The 22703-nt window shown below is 57.8% G+C and overlaps 1 protein-coding gene across 2 annotated transcripts in view; it reads left to right on the forward strand.

The window, feature by feature from the left end:
* TERT (telomerase reverse transcriptase) overlaps nucleotides 1–22703 on the forward strand; it is a 42515-nt gene that overhangs the window by 13625 nt on the left and 6187 nt on the right. The window contains exons 7-12 of one of the 2 annotated variants that reach the window (XM_050795173.1): nucleotides 10554–10649; nucleotides 11584–11669; nucleotides 13019–13132; nucleotides 15425–15496; nucleotides 17453–17641; nucleotides 21651–21777. In XM_050795173.1, the coding sequence (XP_050651130.1) occupies nucleotides 10554–10649; nucleotides 11584–11669; nucleotides 13019–13132; nucleotides 15425–15496; nucleotides 17453–17641; nucleotides 21651–21777 (684 nt within the window). The remainder of the gene's footprint in view (nucleotides 1–10553; nucleotides 10650–11583; nucleotides 11670–13018; nucleotides 13133–15424; nucleotides 15497–17452; nucleotides 17642–21650; nucleotides 21778–22703) is intronic. The other variant, XM_050795174.1, reaches the window with a different exon arrangement.

The following is a 22703-nucleotide window of genomic DNA, read 5'->3' on the forward strand; positions in this document are numbered from 1 at the left end:
CACGCTGGAGTGGTAAGCCCCCAGAGTAGTGCCAGGCCAGGGTGCAGAGGTGAAGTGTCCCTGGAGCTTCAGTTTGGGGAAAGGCGCATGTGGAGACCTGCAAGGACCTCTTTCTCTGACTTCTTGAGGCTACTGCAGCTATTTGCAAATCTCATGTATGACTCAGCAGAATTTTACACTCGTGGAAACCTGATGGCTACCACCTGCGTCCAGGTGTAGAAAGTCGCCAGAGCCCAGGAGACGCCCCTCCCCACCACCCACCCATGCCCAGGTACAGAAAGTCACCAGAGCCCAGGAGAACCCCCTCCCCACCACCCACCCATGCCCAGGTACAGAAAGTCACCAGAGCCCAGGAGACCCTCCTCCCCACCACCCACCCGTGCCCAGGTGTAGAAAGTCACCAGAGCCCAGGAGAACCCCCTCCCCACCACCCACCCATGCCCAGGTACAGAAAGTCACCAGAGCCCAGGAGAACCCCCTCCCCACCACCCACCCATGCCCAGGTACAGAAAGTCACCAGAGCCCAGGAGACCCTCCTCCCCACCACCCACCCGTGCCCAGGTGTAGAAAGTCACCAGAGCCCAGGAGAACCCCCTCCCCACCACCCACCTGTGCCCAGGTACAGAAAGTCACCAGAGCCCAGGAGAACCCCCTCCCCACCACCCACCTGTGCCCAGGTACAGAAAGTCACCAGAGCCCAGGAGAACCCCCTCCCCACCACCCACCTGTGCCCAGGTGTAGAAAGTCACCAGAGCCCAGGAGAACCCCCTCCCCACCACCCACCCATGCCCAGGTACAGAAAGTCACCAGAGCCCAGGAGAACCCCCTCCCCACCACCCACCCATGCCCAGGTGTAGAAAGTCACCAGAGCCCAGGAGAACCCCCTCCCCACCACCCACCCATGCCCAGGTACAGAAAGTCACCAGAGCCCAGGAGAACCCCCTCCCCACCACCCACCCATGCCCAGGTACAGAAAGTCACCAGAGCCCAGGAGAACCCCCTCCCCACCACCCACCCATGCCCAGGTACAGAAAGTCACCAGAGCCCAGGAGACCCCCTTCCTCACCACCCACCTGTGCCCAGGTGTAGAAAGTCACCAGAGCCCAGGAGACCCCCCTCCCCGCCACCCACCTGTGCCCAGGTGTAGAAAGTCACCAGAGCCCAGGAGACCCCCCTCCCCGCCACCCACCTGTGCCCAGGTGCAGAAAGTCACCAGAGCCCAGGAGAATCCCCCACCGCAGCGGAAGGTGCCGCCCCCACCGTGACCCTGGTGCCGACCTCCATGGTCTCCCTCTTCTGGTCTCCACAAGTGAGATCAGGCAGGAGGTGGGTTTGGGGGTCCAAGTCTCAGCTGTGCTGAATGCCTCAGCTGCGTGTTCTGTCCACGTATGGCATCTGCCGTGTTCTGTCCACGTATGGCATCTGCCGTGTTCTGTCCACGTATGGCATCTGCTGTGGAACACGCCACGTGGATGTATCCTTCCTGCTGCTGTGGAGGCTCCTGGGTGCGGACTGCACAGCTGTGAGTGTTCTGGGTTCTGGGGGCGTCCCAGGGGTCAGAGGCCCTCACCTCTGGGTGAATTCCAGGAGTGGGGTTGCTGGGTCGCTGACGTGCTTTATGGATATTGTGGGAGTTTCCAGGGGGGTGGCTGGCTGCTTGCGAGGGTGGTGCCTCCGGTGGCCGCCGGCCTGATGGTGTCGCAGCCGCCTCGTGGGATTGTGCAGGGGGCTCTCTTGATGCCCATGTGTCCACACTGTTCCCGTGCTGGCCGCCCCGGGGCTCTTGCGGGAGGTGCCCATCCATCCTGCCCTGCTCTGTGCGGGGCACCTGCCTGCCATCATCGGCTTGCAGGAGCTCTTTGTGTGTTCTGGTGCAAGTCTGGCATCAGATGTGTGCACTGTGAATGTCTGTGCCATGTGTGTCTTGCTTTTGTGCTCTTAAGTCAAGCCTTTTGAGGACTGGAAATCTGTACATCTAACACAGTCCACTAACGCAGTCCACTAACGCAGTCCACTTTAGCAGCTGTTTGTGGCTAAATCTGTTTGTGTTCCCTTCAGGAACTCTGTTTACCTTGAGGTTGTGGTGACATTGCTTCTGCGTCTCCTTTTAGAACAGCCTTTACTGTGTCAGCTTTCAAACGTAGGTGGGGATCTGCGGGGATCTGTGGGGATCTGTGGGACTGGTTTTCATGCGTGGGGATCTGTGGGGATCTGTGGGACTGGTTTTCATGCGTGGGATCTGTGGTGATCTGTGGGACTGGTTTTCATGCGTGGGGATCTGTGGGACTAGTTTTCATGCATGGGGATCTGTGGGACTGGTTTTCATGTGTGGGGATCTGTGGTGATCTGTGGGACTGGTTTTCATGCGTGGGGTAGGTGGGGCTCTGTGGGGATCTGTGGGACTGGTTTTCATGTGTGGGGTAGGTGGGGATCTGTGGGACTGGTTATCATGCGTGGGGCTCTGTGGGGATCTGTGGAACTGGTTTTCATGCGTGGGGATCTGTGGGGATCTGTGGGACTGGTTTTCATGCATGGGGTAGGTGGGGATCTGTGGGATTGGTTTTCATGCGTGGGGATCTGTGGGGCTCTGTGGGACTGGTTTTCATGCGTGGGGATCTGTGGGGCTCTGTGGAACTGGTTTTCATGCGTGGGGATCTGTGGGGCTCTGTGGAACTGGTTTTCATGCGTGGGGATCTGTGGGGCTCTGTGGAACTGGTTTTCATGCGTGGGGATCTGTGGAACTGGTTTTCATGCGTGGGGATCTGTGGGACTGGTTTTCATGTGTGGGGATCTGTGGAACTGGTTTTCATGCGTGGGGATCTGTGGGGCTCTGTGGAACTGGTTTTCATGCGTGGGGATCTGTGGGACTGGTTTTCATGCGTGGGGTAACACAGAGTTGAAGGCGAGCTTTCTTCCTGGAGTGGGTCTGCAGTTGCTCTGACAGCTTTGTTGAGGAGACCACTCCTTCAGCGTATTTATAGTAAGTCAGGGTGTGGGGGCCTCCCCCGGGCTCCCCATTCTGTTCCTTCCACTCCTGGGTCATGAGGTACCTGCAATAGTGTGTGGCCGGTGGGCAGGACTTCCAGGCCTCCCTGTGCTCATTGGCCTGGATGTGGCCCTGGCTGGGCTCCGTCCTTGGAATTCCTCTGCGAGTTGGAGACTCGCTTTCTTTCTTTTTTCTTTTTTTGTAACGGAGTCTCGCTCTGTTGCCCAGGCCGGAGTGCATTGGCGCGATCTCAGCTCACTGCAGCCTCCAATTCCTGAGTTCAGGCAGTTATCTTGCCTCAGCCTCCCAGGTAGCTGGGATTATAGGCGCCCACCACCATGCCAACTAATTTCTGTAATTTTAGTAGAGACAAGGTTTCTCCATGTTGGCCAGGCTGGTCTCGAATTTCTGACCTCAGGTGATCCGCCCGTCTCGGCCTCCCACAGTGCTGGGATGACAGGTGTGAGCCACCGCGCCCGGCCGAGACTCGCTTCCTGCAGGTTCCGTGAGATCTGCAGCGGTAGCTGCCTCCAGCCTTGGTGCTGACGGTCTCCGTTTCCTTCTCCAGGTCTCGCTAGGAGTCTTTCAGTTTCATGACTCTCTTCACAGAAGAGTTTCACATGTGCTGATTTCCCGGCTGTTTCCTGCGTAATTGGTGTCTGCTATTTATCAATGGCCTCATTCCATTTCCTTTAGGCTTTGTTTATTGTTCTTTTTCCGGCTCCTTGAGGGAAAAGCTTTGATTATGGACATTTGAACTTTCTTTTCTAAAGAAGCATCTGAAGTTGTAATTTTCCCTCTAAAGCAAGGGTCCCCAGGTCCCTGGCCATGGACTGGCACCGGTCCGGGGCCTGAGAGGAACCGGGCGCACAGCAGGAGGCTGGTGGGGTGTGGTGAGCCAGCGTTCCCGCCTGAGGCCACCTCCTGTCAGATCAGCAGGGGCACGCGGCGCTCAGAGGTGTGCACACCCTACTGTGAACTGTGCGAGACAGGGGTCTAGGTTGTGTGCTCCTTATGAGAATCTAATGCCTGATGATCCGAGGTGGAACCGTTTCCTCCTGAAACCATCCCCTTCCCCACTGCTGTCCTGTGGAAAAACCGTCTTTCATGAAACCATTCCCTGGTACCACAGTGGCTGGGGACCCTGCACTGGAGACCTGCTTCAGCAGCATCTTGCCAGTTTTGATATATTGGCTTTTCTGTATTGAGTCCAAAATAATTACAGATTTCTTTTTTTTTTTTTTTTTGAGACAGAGTCTTGCTCTGTCGCCCAGGCTGGGGTGCAGTGGCCGGATCTCAGCTCACTGCAAGCTCCGCCTCCCGGGTTTAGACCATTCTCCTGCCTCAGCCTCCCGAGTAGCTGGGACTACAGGCGCCCGCCACCTCGCCCGGCTAGTTTTTTGTATTTTTTAGTAGAGACGGGGTTTCACCGTGTTAGCCAGGATGGTCTCGATCTCCTGACCTTGTAATCCGCCCGTCTCGGCCTCCCAAAGTGCTGGGATTACAGGCTTGAGCCACCGCGCCCGGCCATAATTACAGATTTCTGGGATGATTTCCGCTGACCTCAGACCCATGGGCTATTTGTGGGAGTGTTACCTGCTCCGGGGTTGGGAACGGTGCAGGGCCCCCGTGTACCTTCTTGTTACCTGCTCCGGGGTTGGGAAGGGTGCAGGGCCCCCGTGTACCTTCCTGTTACCTGCTCTGGGGTTGGGAAGGGTGCAGGGCCCCCGTGTACCTTCCTGTTACCTGCTCTGGGGTTGGGAAGGGTGCAGGGCCCCCGTGTACCTTCCTGTTACCTGCTCTGGGGTTGGGAAGGGTGCAGGGCCCCCGTGTACCTTCCTGTTACTGCCTTCCAGGTCGGTTCTCAGGGTTGAATTGTACTCGATGTGGTTTTAGCCCATGGCCCTGCTGCCAGCTCCTGGGGGCCGGGGAACATGCCAAAGCACAAAGTCGCCGTGTGCCTCTCTTTTTTTTTTTTTTTTTTTTTTTTTTGAGACGGAGTCTCACGCTGTTGCCCAGGCTGGAGTGCAGTGGCGCGATCTCGGCTCACTGCAAGCTCCGCCTCCCAAGTTCCCGCCATTCTCCTGCCTCAGCCTCCTGAGTAGCTGGGACTACAGGCGCCCGCCACCGTGCCCGGCTAATTTTTTGTATTTTTAGTAGAGACGGGGTTTCACTGTGGTCTCGATCTCCTGACCTTGTGATCCGCCCGCCTCGGCCTCCCAAAATGCTGGGATTACAGGCTTGAGCCACCGCGCCCGCCCATCCGTGTGCCTCTTTTATGCCTCACAAGTTCAAGGTCTCCTGTGTCTGTGTTAGCGTGAGCTGCATACCTTCTCACATCCTATCTTGGGGACGCAGGGGCTTGGTGGGTCCTGTGGTAAATGGCAAGCATCCTGGGGGATTCTGCAGAACAGGAGGTGGGGTGCCGGTCTCTCTCCCACGTCTCCAGACTCTTCTCCTGCCTGTGCTGTGGCTGCACCTGCCTCCCTGCAATCCCTTCAGCGCTGGGCTGCAGAGGCCCAGGAGCTTGAGTGCCACTTGTGCCACGTGACTGTGGATGGCGGTCGGTCGTGGGGTCTGATGTGTGGTGACTGTGGATGGCGGTCGGTCGTGGGGTCTGATGTGTGGTGACTGTGGATGGCGGTCGGTCGTGGCGTCTGATGTGTGGTGACTGTGGATGGCGGTCGGTCGTGGGGTCTGATGTGTGGTGACTGTGGATGGCGGTCGGTCGTGGGGTCTGATGTGTGGTGACTGTGGATGGCGGTCGGTCGTGGGGTCTGATGTGTGGTGACTGTGGATGGCGGTCGGTCGTGGGGTCTGATGTGTGGTGACTGTGGATGGCGGTCGGTCGTGGGGTCTGATGTGTGGTGACTGTGGATGGCGGTCGGTCGTGGGGTCTGATGTGTGGTGACTGTGGATGGCGGTCGGTCGTGGGGTCTGATGTGTGGTGACTGTGGATGGCGGTCGGTCGTGGGGTCTGATGTGTGGTGACTGTGGATGGCGGTCGGTCGTGGGGTCTGATGTGTGGTGACTGTGGATGGCGGTCGGTCGTGGGGTCTGATGTGTGGTGACTGTGGATGGCGGTCGGTCGTGGGGTCTGATGTGTGGTGACTGTGGATGGCGGTCGGTCGTGGGGTCTGATGTGTGGTGACTGTGGATGGCGGTCGGTCGTGGGGTCTGATGTGTGGTGACTGGATGGTGGTCGGTCGTGGGGTCTGATGTGTGGTGACTGGATGGGGGTCGGTCGTGGGGTCTGATGTGTGGTGACTGTGGATGGCGGTCGGTCGTGGGGTCTGATGTGTGGTGACTGTGGATGGCGGTCGGTCGTGGGGTCTGATGTGTGGTGACTGTGGATGGCGGTCGGTCGTGGGGTCTGATGTGTGGTGACTGTGGATGGCGGTCGGTCGTGGGGTCTGATGTGTGGTGACTGGATGGCGGTCGGTCGTGGGGTCTGATGTGTGGTGACTGTGGATGGTGGTCGGTCGTGGGGTCTGATGTGTGGTGACTGGATGGTGGTCAGTCGTGGGGTCTGATGTGTGGTGACTGTGGATGGCAGTCGGTCGTGGTCAGTCGTGGGGTCTTATGTGTGGTGACTGTGGATGGTGGTCAGTCGTGGGGTCTGATGTGTGGTGACTGTGGATGGCAGTCGGTCGTGGGGTCTGATGTGTGGTGACTGTGGATGGCGGTCGGTCGTGGGGTCTGATGTGTGGTGACTGTGGATGGCGGGTCGGTCGTGGGGTCTGATGTGTGGTGACTGTGGATGGCGGTCGGTCGTGGGGTCTGATGTGTGGTGACTGTGGATGGCGGTCGGTCGTGGGGTCTGATGTGTGGTGACTGGATGGCGGTCGGTCGTGGGGTCTGATGTGTGGTGACTGTGGATGGTGGTCGGTCGTGGGGTCTGATGTGTGGTGACTGGATGGTGGTCAGTCGTGGGGTCTGATGTGTGGTGACTGTGGATGGCAGTCGGTCGTGGTCAGTCGTGGGGTCTTATGTGTGGTGACTGTGGATGGCGGTCAGTCGTGGGGTCTGATGTGTGGTGACTGTGGATGGCAGTCGGTCGTGGGGTCTGATGTGTGGTGACTGTGGATGGCGGTCGGTCGTGGGGTCTGATGTGTGGTGACTGTGGATGGCGGTCGGTCGTGGGGTCTGATGTGTGGTGACTGTGGATGGCGGTCGGTCGTGGGGTCTGATGTGTGGTGACTGTGGATGGCGGTCGGTCGTGGGGTCTGATGTGTGGTGACTGTGGATGGCGGTCGGTCGTGGGGTCTGATGTGTGGTGACTGTGGATGGCGGTCGGTCGTGGGGTCTGATGTGTGGTGACTGTGGATGGCGGTCGGTCGTGGGGTCTGATGTGTGGTGACTGTGACTGTGGATGGCGGTCGGTCGGTCGTGGGGTCTGATGTGTGGTGACTGTGGATGGCGGTCGGTCGGTCGTGGGGTCTGATGTGTGGTGACTGTGGATGGCGGTCGGTCGGTCGTGGGGTCTGATGTGTGGTGACTGGATGGTGGTCGGTCGTGGGGTCTGATGTGTGGTGACTGGATGGGGGTCGGTCGTGGGGTCTGATGTGTGGTGACTGTGGATGGCGGTCGGTCGTGGGGTCTGATGTGTGTGGTGACTGTGGATGGCGGTCGGTCGTGGGGTCTGATGTGTGGTGACTGTGGATGGCGGTCGGTCGTGGGGTCTGATGTGTGGTGACTGGATGGCGGTCGGTCGTGGGGTCAGATGTGTGGTGACTGTGGATGGTGGGGGTCGTGGGGTCTGATGTGTGGTGACTGGATGGCGGTCGGTCGTGGGGTCTGATGTGTGGTGACTGTGGATGGCAGTCGGTCGTGGTCAGTCGTGGGGTCTTATGTGTGGTGACTGTGGATGGTGGTCAGTCGTGGGGTCTGATGTGTGGTGACTGTGGATGGCAGTCGGTCGTGGGGTCTGATGTGTGGTGACTTTGGGTGGTGGACGGTCGTGGGATGGTCGTGGGGGTCTGACATGTGGTGATTGTGGATGGCGGTCGGTCACGGGGGTCTGATGTGTGGTGGCTGTGGATGGCGGTCGGTTGTGGTCGGTCGTGGGGTCTGATGTGTGGTGGCTGTGGATGGCGGTTGGTCGTGGTCGGTCGTGGGGTCTGATGTGTGGTGACTGTGGATGGCGGTCGGTTGTGGTCGGTCGTGGGGTCTGATGTGTGGTGACTGTGGATGGCGGTCGGTCGTGGGGTCTGATGTGTGGTGACTGTGGATGGCGGTCGGTCGTGGGGTCTGATGTGTGGTGACTGTGGATGGCGGTCGGTCGTGGGGTCTGATGTGTGGTGACTGGATGGTGGTCGGTCGTGGGGTCTGATGTGTGGTGACTGGATGGGGGTCGGTCGTGGGGTCTGATGTGTGGTGACTGTGGATGGCGGTCGGTCGTGGGGTCTGATGTGTGGTGACTGTGGATGGCGGTCGGTCGTGGGGTCTGATGTGTGGTGACTGTGGATGGCGGTCGGTCGTGGGGTCTGATGTGTGGTGACTGTGGATGGCGGTCGGTCGTGGGGTCTGATGTGTGGTGACTGTGGATGGCGGTCGGTCGTGGGGTCTGATGTGTGGTGACTGTGGATGGCGGTCGGTCGTGGGGTCTGATGTGTGGTGACTGTGGATGGCGGTCGGTCGTGGGGTCTGATGTGTGGTGACTGTGGATGGCGGTCGGTCGTGGGGTCTGATGTGTGGTGACTGTGGATGGCGGTCGGTCGTGGCGTCTGATGTGTGGTGACTGTGGATGGCGGTCGGTCGTGGGGTCTGATGTGTGGTGACTGTGGATGGCGGTCGGTCGTGGGGTCTGATGTGTGGTGACTGTGGATGGCGGTCGGTCGTGGGGTCTGATGTGTGGTGACTGGATGGTGGTCGGTCGTGGGGTCTGATGTGTGATGACTGGATGGGGGTCGGTCGTGGGGTCTGATGTGTGGTGACTGTGGATGGCGGTCGGTCGTGGGGTCTGATTGTGTGACTGTGGATGGCGGTCGTCGTGGGGTCTGATGTGTGGTGACTGTGGATGGCGGTCGGTCGTGGGTGGGGTCTGATGTGTGGTGACTGGATGGCGGTCGGTCGTGGGGTCTGATGTGTGGTGACTGTGGATGGTGGTCGGTCGTGGGGTCTGATGTGTGGTGACTGGATGGTGGTCAGTCGTGGAGTCTGATGTGTGGTGACTGTGGATGGCAGTCGGTCGTGGTCAGTCGTGGGGTCTTATGTGTGGTGACTGTGGATGGTGGTCAGTCGTGGGGTCTGATGTGTGGTGACTGTGGATGGCAGTCGGTCGTGGGGTCTGATGTGTGGTGACTTTGGGTGGTGGACGGTCGTGGGATGGTCGTGGGGGTCTGACATGTGGTGATTGTGGATGGCGGTCGGTCACGGGGGTCTGATGTGTGGTGGCTGTGGATGGCGGTCGGTTGTGGTCGGTCGTGGGGTCTGATGTGTGGTGGCTGTGGATGGCGGTGGGTCGTGGTCGGTCGTGGGGTCTGATGTGTGGTGACTGTGGATGGCGGTCGGTTGTGGTCGGTCGTGGGGTCTGATGTGTGGTGACTGTGGATGACGGTCGGTCGTGGGGGTCTGACGTGGTGATTGTGGATGGCGGTCGGTCGTGGGGGTCTGACATGTGGTGATTGTGGATGGCGGTCGGTCATGGGGGTCTGATGTGTGGTGACTGTGGATGGTGGTCGGTCGTGGGGTCTGATGTGTGGTGACTGTGGATGGCGGTCGGTCACGGGGGTCTGATGTGTGGTGACTGTGGGTGGTGGACGGTCGTGGGACGGTCGTGGGGGTCTGACATGTGGTGATTGTGGATGGCGGTCGGTCGTGGGGGTCTGACATGTGGTGATTGTGGATGGCGGTCGGTCGTGGGGGTCTGACATGTGGTGATTGTGGATGGCGGTCGGTCGTGGGGGTCTGACATGTGGTGATTGTGGATGGCGGTCGGTCACGGGGGTCTGATGTGTGGTGACTGTGGATGGCGGTCGGTCGTGGGGGTCTGACGTGATTGTGGATGGCGGTCGGTCACAGGGGTCTGATGTGTGGTGGCTGTGGGTGGTGGACGGTCGTGGGACGGTCGTGGGGTCTGATGTGTGGTGACTGTGGGTGGTGGACGGTCGTGGGACGGTTGTGGGGGTCTGACATGTGGTGATTGTGGATGGCAGTCGGTCATGGGGGTCTGATGTGTGGTGACTGTGGATGGCGGTCGGTCATGGGGGTCTGATGTGTGGTGACTGTGGATGGCGGTCGGTCGTGGGGTCTGATGTGTGGTGACTGTGGGTGGTGGACGGTCGTGGGACGGTCGTGGGGGTCTGACATGTGGTGATTGTGGATGGCGGTCGGTCACGGGGGTCTGATGTGTGGTGGCTGCAGGTGGAGTCCCAGGTGTGTCTGTAGCTGCTTTGTGTCCCCGGCCCCTCAGCTCCCCTTTCCCAAGCTCCCCGGGGGCTCCCTGGGCTTCCTCCTGCCATCGGGCTTGGCTTCAGGTCCACGTGTCCTGGTTGGAAGAAACAAGTGCCCAGCTCTGGCCAGGGTGGGCCACATTTGTGGCTCATGCCCTCTCCTCTGCCGGCAGGTCTCTACCTTGACGGACCTCCAGCCGTACATGCGACAGTTCGTGGCTCACCTGCAGGAGACCAGCCCGCTGAGAGATGCCGTCGTCATTGAGCAGGTCTGAGCACTGCCCCCAGGGTTGGGCATGGACCCCAGCAGTGGGTCCTCACCTGGGGCATCACTGGGCTCATCACCAGGCAGACTGTTGGCCCTGGGGGGCGGTCGGGGGAATGAGCTGTGGTGGGGGCATGAGGAGCTGTGTGCCTTGGCGGAATCTAAGCTGGGCCAGGCTGTGACAGCTGCTGCATTCAGGCACCTGCTCACGTTTGACCACTTGGCCTCTCTCCAGCCCCGCAGTGACTTTATTCATGATTTGCTAAACGTCTTCTCTGGCAGTTTTGATCTTGAGGCCAAAGGAAAGGTGTCCCCCTCCTTTAGGAGGGCAGGCCATGTTTGAGCCGCATCCCACTGAGCTGGCCCCTCAGTGCTGGGTGCGAGGCCAAGGGAAATGTGTGCCCCTTCTTAGAAGGACAGGCCGTGTTTGAGCCGCGTTCCGCTGAGCTGGCCCCTCAGTGCTGGGTCTGTTCACGTGACCCTGTGGCTCTTTGCAGATGCCCGTTTAACGCTTGTTCCACTTTAAGGGACAGTCGTGTCCACTGAGTGAGGCTCAGAGACCTCTGGGCAAACTTCCTTGGCTCCCAGAGTGGGGGTGGGGGTGGCGTGGGCTCCTGGGACCCAGACCCAGTGCCCGGCAGCCGGGCAGCAACTTATGGATCACGTGTGCCATCTGGGCCACGGTGGGCTGTGTGGGTCTGAGCCCAGCTGGACACACAGGTGGCTCAGAGGGGATGTTCTGTGTCACACACTCTGCCTAAGCCCCTGTGTGTCTGCAGACTCGGCCCAGCCAGCCCACGATGGCCCTGCATTCCAGCCCAGCCCACGCTTCATCACGAACACCGACCCCAGAAGGGATGGAGGGTCTTGGCCACGTGGTCCTGCCTATCTCGGTACCCACCGGCTCACTCTCGTGTGTCTGTCTTCTGCTTTCCCAGAGTTCCTCCCTGAACGAGACCAGCAGTGGCCTCTTCGATGTCTTCCTACGCTTCGTGTGCCACCACGCCGTGCGCATCGGGGGCAAGTGAGTCGGGTGGCCGGGTGCCATTGCCCAGCGGGTGGGTGGGCAGACTGGCAGGGCTTCTGCTCACCTCTGCCCTGCCCTTCCCCTTCCCCACTGCCCTTCTCCCGGGGCCACCAGGGTCTCCTTTTCTGGCCCCCCACCCCTCCGGCTCCTGGGCTGCAGGTGCCCAAGGCCCCGGGAACATGGCCCAGCTTGCAGCTGCTGGAGCAGAGCAGATGCTACGTGAGGCCTGGAAATGGCAAGCGGGGCGTGGACTTGCTCCTGTGCGGAGGACGAGGGGTGTGGGGTGTGTCTGGGTTGGGGGTGCGGCTGAGCGTTTGAGCCTGCAGCTTGTCAGCTCCAAGTTACTACTGATGCTGGACACCCCGCTGTCACACGCTGTATCTCTCTCTCCATATACAAGAGGATTTTATCTGATTCTCATTCCCGTCCCTGTCGCGTGACCCCCGCAAGGGCACGGGCTCTTCTCTCTGTGGCTAGATTTCCCATCTGGAAAGTGGGGGGTTGACCGTGTAGTTTGCTCCTCTCGGGGGCTCTGTGCTGGCCATGGGGCAGGTGGCCTGGGATAGCTCAAACTCCTGACCTCAGGTGATCCACCCACCTTGGCCTCCCAAAGTGCTGGGATTACAGGCGTGAGCCACCACGCCTGGCCGGAAAGCCTCTTTTTAAGGTGACCGCCTACAGCACTTCCCGAAAATAACAGGTCTTGTTTTTGCAATAGGCTGCAAGTGTCTCTTAGCAACAGGAGTGGGCATCCTATGGGCTCTGGGGATGGCTGAGGGTCACGTGGCAGCCATGCCTTCTATGTGCACCTTCAGGTTCCAAGGGGCTATTCTGCTCTCACTGTTTGTCTGAAAACGCACCCTTGGCGTCCTTGTTTGTTTGGAGAGTGTCTGCGTCTCGTTGGTTGTGGTGAAACCAGGGGCAAGGCTGTATGGGTTGGCACACAGCTGCTACATGTAGGGCTGTGAACTTTCACCGTGGATAAATTCCTTGAAAAGAAAGGAGTCCAGTTAAGCATTCCTTCCAGGTCAAGTGTCTGGTTCTGTGAATAAACTCGAAGATTTAAGAAACCTTAATGGAAGAAAGCCTTGATGGTTGAGAACAAGGATGTGGTCACAGCTGTGGCTGGATCTGCGCTAAGCCGCCCCAGTTCGCAGTGAGAGTGGGCGCGGAGATTGTGTTCAGAGGTCTCGTCTGGTGTGTTTGTGAGGTGTTTGCCGGCTGAATGGTAGACGTGTTGTTGTGTGTGGAGGTGATGTGTATGAGGGTCTGTGTGTGGTTCTGTGTGAGTGTACACATGTCCACACATGCCCCACCCATCGCTTACCTGCGTCTTCCCGCCCCAGGTCCTACGTCCAGTGCCAGGGGATCCCGCAGGGCTCCATCCTGTCCACGCTGCTCTGCAGCCTGTGCTATGGCGACATGGAGAACAAGCTGTTTGCAGGGATGCGGCGGGACGGGTGAGGCCTCCTCTTCCCCAGGGGTCTTGGGTGGGGGACGATTTGCTTTTAACGTGTTCAGTATTAATATTCCTGGTGCTGGCTGGGCGCGGTGGCTCAAGCCTGTAATCCCAGCACTTTGGGAGGCCGAGACGGGCGGATCACAAGGTCAGGAGATCGAGACCAGCCTGGCTAATACGGTGAAACCCCGTCTCTACTAAAAAATACAAAAAACTAGCCGGGTGAGGTGGCGGGCGCCTGTAGTCTCAGCTACTCGGGAGGCTGAGGCAGGAGAATGGCGTAGACCCGGGAGGCGGAGCTTGCAGTGAGCTGAGATGCGGCCACTGCACCCCAGCCTGGGCGACAGAGCGAGACTCCGTCTCAAAAAAAAAAAAAAAAAAAAAAAAATATTCCTGGTGCTCTGGATATCATGACTGCTCTGTCTTGAGGAACCAGACAAGGTTGCAGCCCCTCCTTGGTGTGAAGCCACACAGGAGGGGTTGCACAGCCCGAGGACTGCGGGCTCCATGCGGACTCTGTCCAGCGGCCGTGTCCAGAGGCCTCGGGGCTCAGCAGGCAGGAGGGCCACTGCCCTGCATGACGCACGTGTGAATTCAACACCGAGGAAGCACACCAGCTTCTATCACATCCACCTGGGTTCCTTTAGGGTCCTCGGGGACACAGGCTGGTGCAGCCTGAGGCTCCGCATCTCCCGGCAGGCCCTCAACAGGTGGCCTGGACTGGGCGCCCCTTCAGCCCATTGCCCATCCCACTTGCATGGGGTCTACACCCAAGGACGTCACACGCCTAAATATTGTGCCAACCTAATGTGGTTCAACTCAGCTGGCTTTTGTTGACAGCAATTACTTTTTCTTTTTTTTAATACTTTTAAGTTCTAGGATACATGTGCACAACGTGCAGGTTTGTTACATATGTACACATGTGCCATGTTGGTGTGCTGCACCCGTTAACTCGTCATTTACATTAGGTATTTCTCCTAATGCTATTCCTCAACCCTCCTCCCACCCCGCGACAGGCCCCGGTGTGTGATGTTTCCCACCCTGTGTCCAAGTGTTCTCATTGTTCAATTTCCACCTATGAGTGAGAACATGCAGTGTTTGGTTTTCTTTCCTTGGAATAGTTTGCTGAGAATGATGGTTTCCAGCTTCATCCATGTCCCTGCAAAGGACATGAGCTCATCCTTTTTTATGGCTGCATAGTATTCCATGGTGTATATGTGCCACATTTTCTTAATCCCGTCTGTCACTGATGGACATTTGGGTTGGTTCCAAGTCTTTGCTATTGTGAATAGTGCCACAATAAACATACATGTGCATGTGTCTTTATAGCAGCATGATTTATAACCCTTTGGGTATATATCCAGTAATGGGATGGCTGGGTCAAATGGTATTTCTAGTTCTAGATCCCTGAGGAATTACCACACTGTCTTCCACAACGGTTGAACTACTTTACACTGTAGAAGTGTTCTGGTGCTGGAGAGGATGTGGACAGCAGTTACTTTTTTTATGAAAATAGTATCATTGAACAAGCAGTTAGTGAAGGATGCGTCAGGAAGCCTGCAGGCCATACGGCCATTTCTCTCGAAGTCTCCGGATTTTTCCTGTGCTTCTTTTGAAACTCTAGCTCCTATTATAGCATGTATAGCGGATCAAGGTTCTTCTTCATTAAGGTTCAAGTTATAGATTGAAATACGTTTATGTAACAGAAACAAAAATTTCTTGTATACACAGCTTGCTCTGGGACTTGGAGGGAAGTGTCCTTGAGCTGGCGGCACCCTGGTCAGCCCTCTGGGATGGGACGCCTCTGGTACATGGTCACGGGGCGCCGGGCTTGGGCCTGAGGGTTGCACAGTGCACCGTGCCCCGCTTCTTGGGGGCAGGATCTGGGTCTCGGATGATGCTGAGAACCACAGTTGCCCTGCTGGTAAAGGGCACCACGTGGCTCAGAAGGGGTGAGGTTCCCGGCCCAACATTCTTACCATCTTCAGTTATTTTTCCCTAAGAGTCTGAGAATTGGGGCCGCACCTGGCGGCCTTTGTTTACCTCCAGCTGGTGCGGAATTGCACAAGCCGGTGCTGAGCACCGAGTGCTTGTAATGAATGAGGAATTGCTCTGTCAGTGAACTGCAGAGAGCACGTCTGTTGGAAAGAAATTTAAGTTTTTGATTTAACCGCTTTGGAGAATGTTACTTTATTTTTGCCTCTGTAAATTGTTTGACATTCAGTCCCTCGTAGACAGATACTACGTAAAAAGTGTAAAGTTAACCTTGCCCGTGTATTTTACTTTATTTCAGGCTGCTCCTGCGTTTGGTGGATGATTTCTTGTTGGTGACACCTCACCTCACCCACGCGAAAGCCTTCCTCAGGTGAGGCCCGTGCCGTGTGTCTGTGGCGACCTCCACGGCCTGTGGGCTTTGCAGAGTTGAGCCCTCCGTGTCCTGCCCCTGGCACCGCAGCGTTGTCTCTGCTGGGTCCTGTCTCTCTGCCGGTGCTGGATCCGCAAGAGCAAAGGTGCCTGGTCGTGCACCCCGGCCTGGGGGCACAGGGGCACCTTCGGGAGAGAGTGGGTCCCGCGGAGATGCACCCAGGTTACGCACATGGTGAGTGCAGGCGGTATCCTGGCTCCTGCCACTCTCTGGAAAGTCTTCAAGCGTGGCGGCTCCTGCGGCCCCAGTGAGACCCCCCGGAGCTGTGCACAGGGCCTGCGGACCCAGACGGCAGCCTCCTCCCCAGGGTGCGCCCGAGCCTGCGGAGAGCAGGAGCTGCCAAGTGAGCTGGCCCACAGCGTTCGCTGCAGTCACGTTCCCGCGTGGGGTGGTTTGGGATTGGCGGGAGAATTTGGATTCGCCGAGTCGTGCTGTCTTGAACCACGGAGATGGCGAGGAGTGGGTCTCAGAGTTGATTTTTGTGGCTCCAACTAAAATCAGGCACAGGGAACCTGGTTTCAGCACAGGGGGTTGTCCAAGGTGGTCCCCCTCAAGGGCGCCCCACAGAGCTTGCTTTAAAGTGCGATTTGACAAGGGATGAGAAACCTTGAAAGCTGTAAACGGAACCCTCAGAAAATGTGGCCGCCGGGGGTGGTTGTGGGTGCTTTGCTGGGCTGTGTTTGTGAAAACCCGTTCGAACCGCCCTCCAAGTTCACCCTCCAGGGCCGCCCGGGCTGGGGGCATGCCCCGCGTTCCCGTTAGTGCTGCAGCCTGTAGCACAGCAGGCCGCGCACATTTAAATCACAGCAGGCCGCGCACATTTAAATCCACTCAGATTCACTCAGGACCAACCCAGGTCCCAGGCAACTGAGGGCTCAGGAGTCCTGAGGCTGCTGAGGGGATGGAGCCGATGGGGAACGCTGCTTCTGTGTGGCAAGTTCCTGAGGGTGCTGGCCCGGGAGGTGGCTCAGAGTGTACGCTGGGTTCCCCCGGGGACAGAACTCTCTCAGGAGATGAGTCGGCAGCCACATCACAGGAAGGGGTGGCCGTGGGGAGCTGGGAATGCACCAGGGGAGCTGAGCAGCCGGCCGAGGTCCCAGGGCCAGGCTGCAGGAAGGGCAGGGGGATGCCCGGGGCCAGAGCAGAGGCCTCAGGAAGGGCAGGGGGACGCCTGGGGCCAGAGCAGAGGCTGCAGGAAGGGCAGGGGGACGCCCGGGGCCAGAGCAGAGGCTGCTGGGCACAGGGGGTCTCCCTGAGCTGGGTGGACAGGATCATGACCTGCTGAGGGAACCTCCTTGACGTCCGGTGGGGGAACCTCCTTGACGTCCGGTGAGGGAACCTCCTTGATGTGAAGCTGATGGTTGGTGTTGCCCAGCTCAGAGCCCAGCCGGGTCCCACTCCTGAGCGTGAAGTCAGAACCCTCCCCTGCGTCTGAAGCACAGCAGATGCCTTCAGGGCCTCTAGGAGAAAACAGGCAAAGTCATTGAGCAATGTCTTAAAAGAAGAGTGGTGTGGTGAGAATTTCTTGTCCAGATTTTAGTCTGCCCCAGATCACAGATGAGTCTTTGTAACAGGATCGTGGTCTTGCCATGGGGACACATGAGATGGACCATCACAGAGGCCACTGGGGCTGCACCTCCCGTCTGAGTCCTGGCTGTCCCAGGTCCCGGCCAGGTTCCTGCGCGCTCACCTACCTGTCCTGCCCAGGAGACAGGGCAAGCACCGTGAAGTCTGGAGCAGGGCTGAGTCCAGGCCCTTCAGAGCTGCTGCCAGGCCCAGCACCCCTCTCCAGATCACCACTTCTCTGGGGTTTTCCAAAGCATTTAACAAGGGCGTCAGGGCATCTCCTGGGTGACGGCCCCGCATCGGGGGGCTGACGTCGCGCCTCTGCCTTAGGACCCTGGTCCGAGGTGTCCCTGAGTACGGCTGCGTGGTGAACTTGCGGAAGACAGTGGTGAACTTCCCTGTGGAAGACGAGGCCCTGGGTGGCGCAGCTTTTGTCCAGCTGCCGGCGCATGGCCTGTTCCCCTGGTGCGGACTGCTGCTGGACACCCGGACCCTGGAGGTGCAGAGCGACTACTCCAGGTGAGCACACCTGGCCGGAAGCGGAGCCTGTGCCCGGCAGGGACAGATGGTGCTGCAGGGACGTCCCGTCCACCCCTGCTTCCGTGTGGGGCAGGCGACTGCCAATCCCAAAGGGTCGGAGGCCACAGGGTGCCCCTCGTCCCATCCAGGGCTGAGCAGAAATGCGTCTTTCTGTGGGAGTGAGGGTGTCACAAGGGGAGAGGTTTTCTGTGCTATTTTTGTAAAAGGAAATTGTGCACCAGACCTGGGAACACTGAGGTGTCCTCAGAGAGCAATCTGAATCTGAACCCGAGACGCCCAGGCCCTGCTGGGTGTGAGTCTCTCCAAACCCGAGACACTGGGGCCCTGCTGGGCTTGAGTCTCTGCGAACCTGAGACACTGGGGCCCTGCTGGACGTGAGTCTCTCCACTGTGAGGCCCACACTCCGAGGCTCATCCACAGTCTACATGATGCCATGAGTTCATGATCACGTGTGACGCATCAGGGGACAGGGCTGTGGTGTGTGGGGGTCTCTACAAAAATCTGGGGTCTCATTTCTCCCGAGCCTGAGAGCTCATGGCCCCACCTCAGGCTCAGACACAGATGGATTGAAGATGGACACAGATGCAGAAATCTGTGCTGTTTCTCACCATTCCAGGCCAGGCGCGGTGGCTCACACCTGTAATCCCAGCATTTTGGGAGGCCGAGATGGGTGGATCACTTGAGGCCAGGAGTTTGAGACCAACCTAGCCAACATAGTGAAACTCCGTTTCTACTTAAAAAGTACAAAAATTAGCCTGGCATGGTGGCGCACGCCTGTAGTCTCAGCTATGCGGGAGGCTGAGGCAGGAGAATCACTGAGGCTCAGGAGAGGTTGAGAATCATTGAGAATCAGGAGAGGTTGCAGTGAGCTGAGATCACACCACTGTACTCCAGCCTGGGCAACAGAGCGAGACTTCATCTTAAAAAAAGGCAAAAAGTATCAGCATTCCAAAACCATGGTGGACAGGTGCTTTTTATTCTGTCCTTCAATAATATCCACTGGTGCTGTGCTAGAGGCCGGAACTGGGGGTGCCTTCCTCTAAAAGGCACGGCTTCATGGGAAGAGAAATAAGGGATTTTTAAATCCCTTACTGGATGATTGTTAAACCAGTGGTTTAAACTGGGGTCCTGTCATTCTGAGTTAACAGTCCAGATCTGGACTTTGCCTCTTTCCAGAATGCTCCCTGGGGTTTGCTTAACGGGGAAGCAGCAGGTGCGGACACCCTCATGTTGGGGGAGTGGCAGGTGTAGATGCCCTCGTGCATGGTGCCCAGCACATCCCTGCTGCAGCTCCCTCCCCACCAGGACACCGGTCCCCTGTGCTCCCCACAGTCCCTGTTTCCCCCTCCCAGCCTCACCTGATCCTGGCCTCTGCTGGCTTTGTCTGGGTGATTTGCAGATTTCCTGGGCTCCCGGCACCTCCTTGCCTCTCCCTAGGCACCTCTGCAGCACTGGCCATACCATCAGCCGTGAACTGTCCACTGCTTATTTTGCTCCCCATGAAATGTATTTTTTAGGACAGGCACCCCTGGTTCCGGCCTATGGCACAGCATCAGTGAATGTTACTGAAGGACAAAGCAGACAGACAAACGAATCAGGAAAATGGGTTCTCTCTGAACACATTGCAAAGCCACAAAGGCTAGTGCAGGATGGGTGGGCATCAGGTCATCAGATGTGGGTTCAATGCCAGAATATTCTGTGCTCCCAAAGGCCACTTGGTCAGAGTGCCTGCTTGCAGAGGTGGTTGTAAAAGCTCAGCAGTAGAGGCAGTGGTTCGCCGCACTCGGGGTGAACACACGTCCTCTGTCTGAAGCATACAAAGGCTTGAAGGGCATCTGGGAGAAGAAAACAGGCAAGATGATTAAGAAAAGTGAAAAAGGAAGAGTGTTAAGATGGGAATTTTCTTGTCCAGATTTTTTTTTTTTTTTTTTTTTGAGACTGAGTCTGGCTCTGTCGCCCAGGCTGGAGTGCAGTGGCCGGATCTCAGCTCACTGCAAGCTCCGCCTCCCGGGTTTACGCCATTCTCCTGCCTCAGCCTCCGGAGTAGCTGGGACCACAGGCGCCCGCCACCTCGCCCGGCTAGTTTTTTGTATTTTTTTAGTAGAGACGGGGTTTCACCGTGTTAGCCAGGATGGTCTCGATCTCCTGACCTTGTGATCCGCCTGTCTCAGCCTCCCAAAGTGCTGGGATTACAGGCTTGAGCCACCGTGCCCGGCTTCTTGTCCAGATTTTAGTCTCCCAAACCACAGCTCAGATGGCAGAATGTGGTGAGAAGTGATGGACAGTACAATAGAACAAAACGGAAGCCCTACCTCTCAGAAACGTGTGTTAAATGTGGCATGTGGCACAGCTGACGGAAAAGAGAGTGTGTGTTTAATTTTGTTTTCTGAGAAAACTGACTGGAAGCAAATAAGTTGTGTCTTTACAACATGTACCAGAGCAGATTCTAGGTAGAAGAGGAATGACGTGCAAACAACAGCAGCAACAGAAACAAAACGGAAGACTCAAAGGGAAGGGAGGTGAACGTTCCCTGATTTGGTGTTGGGGAAGGACACGGAGGGAGGTAGATGAAACCAGTGAGGCAACAGCTATTGCTTTCACGCAGAGGAACTCAGCTTGCCTGAGCCGCAGTGAAAATGGCTGTTCCCTGGAGCATTTGTGCACATGATTTATTTAAGGCACTCTGTGAGGTCCTGCACATTCATCCTCTCACTTTGTTCTCCTAACCACCTGAGAGGTAGATGAAGAAAGCCTCCAGGATAGCACCCAGCTGGCAAGGGGCGTGTGTGATTGCAGCCTGGCCTGCTGCTCTGGGGCCCTTGCTTCGCCTGAGGACCCCACACAGGTCAGACCCACAGGCTCGGGGCGAGCCGGAGCCCAAGGTTGTGTTGGTGACAACTGTGAAGGAAGAAGTGGACATCTGATGCACACTTGGGAAGGTTCTACCAGCAGCATCAAAGAAATGCGTGTGAAACTGACAGCGAGACCCGTCCTTTGTGCTGGCTCCTTTTCTGGGCTTCCCAAGAGCCAGCATCAGGGTGAGGCAAGTTGGAAAGACTTTTCTGGAAAGCAGCTTGTTTGCATGGAAGTCCTTACAATGTCCTGTGTTTTCCCAGTAATTCCACTTCTGAAGTGACCAGACATTATCACGGGTCTTATTTCCCATTTCCAGTGCTCCAGGTATGGGGGAGGGGGGGATTGCCACAGCAAGTCGCCAACCCGCCCAAATCCAGGGCTAAGCAGATACTATGTATCACAAAACTTACTCTGCCGTTAGACATGTTTTCAAAGAATTTTTGAAGAATGTTTAATGGCACAAAACGTTTATTTCAATGTAGCAGTGTTCAAAGCTGGATGTAAAAGAACGCAGCCCAGGGAGCCCGCTGTGGATGTCACGTGTGTTCGTCTTTGGACACGGATGTACACGGGCAGTGAGTGGTGGCAGGGCCCTGGAGGACGTCGGTGGGATGCCTCCATCCTGCCCCTCTGGAGATACCCTGTGTGTGCCACGTGCACTCACTGGAGCCCTCTTTAGCTGGCGCCACCTGGCTCTTCCATCCATGAGATTCAAACACAGTGAGATTCCCCATGCCCGACTCAGTGTTCTCCCACAGAGAAGCTGAGTCACACCCGTGTCCGCTCGAGGGACGCCTGGGAGTCAGGGCTCCATAGTTTATTATGTATTTTTGGCCGAGTTATGTGCAGATCTCATCAGGGCAGATGATGAGTGCACACACACGGCCGTGCAAGGCTTGGATACACTCAACATCACTAGCCACGTCCTGGTGGAGTCTGGCCATGCAGGGTCCGGATGGCGTGTAGCGTTTTGAGTCCACGGAGAGAGCACCCAACTCCCTCAGGCTACAGCGCGTGCCCCAGGCAGGAAAAGGAAGCAGGAGGAAGGCAGGAGGCTCTTTGGAGCAAGCTTTGCAGGAGGGGGCTGGGTGTGGGGCAGGCACCCGTGTCTGACGTCCCCCCTGTGTCTCAGCTACGCCCGGACCTCCATCAGAGCCAGTCTCACCTTCAACCGCGGCTTCAAGGCCGGGAGGAACATGCGTCGCAAACTCTTTGGGGTCTTGCGGCTGAAGTGTCACAGCCTGTTTCTGGATTTGCAGGTGAGCAGGCTGACGGTCAGCACAGAGTTCAGAGTTCGAGAGGCATGTGTGTTACTGTGTGCACGCATGTGTACGTGTGTGTGTGCGTGCCTGCAAGGCTGACGGTGACTGGCTGCACATAAGAGTGCACATGTGCGCAGATGCACGCGAGCCATACGTGTGTGTGTACATGAAGGCATGGCAGTGTGTGCACAGGTGTGCAAGGGCACAAGTATGAATGTGCACATGCAAATGCATACCTGACGTGCATGTGTGTTCATGTGCATTCGTGTGGGATTCATGTGAGGTGCATGCGTGTGGGTGTGTGGTGTGAGTAGCATGTGTGCACATAACCTGTATCAAGGGCCCCCTCATGTTCACCCTGCTAGGTCCTCAGCACCAGCGCCCCTCCTTACAGGGTGAGATGGGGTGGATCCCCACAGGAGAGGGGGAGTGGACGCCCACAGGAGAGGGGAAGTGGACACGGATGCCCACAGGAGAGGGGAGTGGACACGGACGCCCACAGGAGAGGGGAGTGGACACGGACGCCCACAGGAGAGGGGGAGTGGACGCCCACAGGAGAGGGGAGTGGACACGGACGCCCACAGGAGAGGGGAGTGGACACGGACGCCCACAGGAGAGGGGAGTGGACACGGACGCCCACAGGAGAGGGGAGTGGACACGGACGCCCACAGGAGAGGGGAGTGGACACGGACGCCCACAGGAGAGGGGAGTGGACACGGACGCCCACAGGAGAGGGGGAGTGGACACGGACGCCCACAGGAGAGGGGAGTGGACACGGACGCCCACAGGAGAGGGGAGTGAACACGGACGCCCACAGGAGAGGGGAGTGGACGCCCACAGGAGAGGGGGAGTGGACGTGGACGCCCACAGGAGAGGGGGAGTGGACGTGGACGCCCACAGGAGAGGGGAGTGGACACGGACGC

This window comes from Macaca thibetana, chromosome 6, assembly GCF_024542745.1.
Source record: "Macaca thibetana thibetana isolate TM-01 chromosome 6, ASM2454274v1, whole genome shotgun sequence".
Taxonomy (NCBI): domain Eukaryota; kingdom Metazoa; phylum Chordata; class Mammalia; order Primates; family Cercopithecidae; genus Macaca; species Macaca thibetana.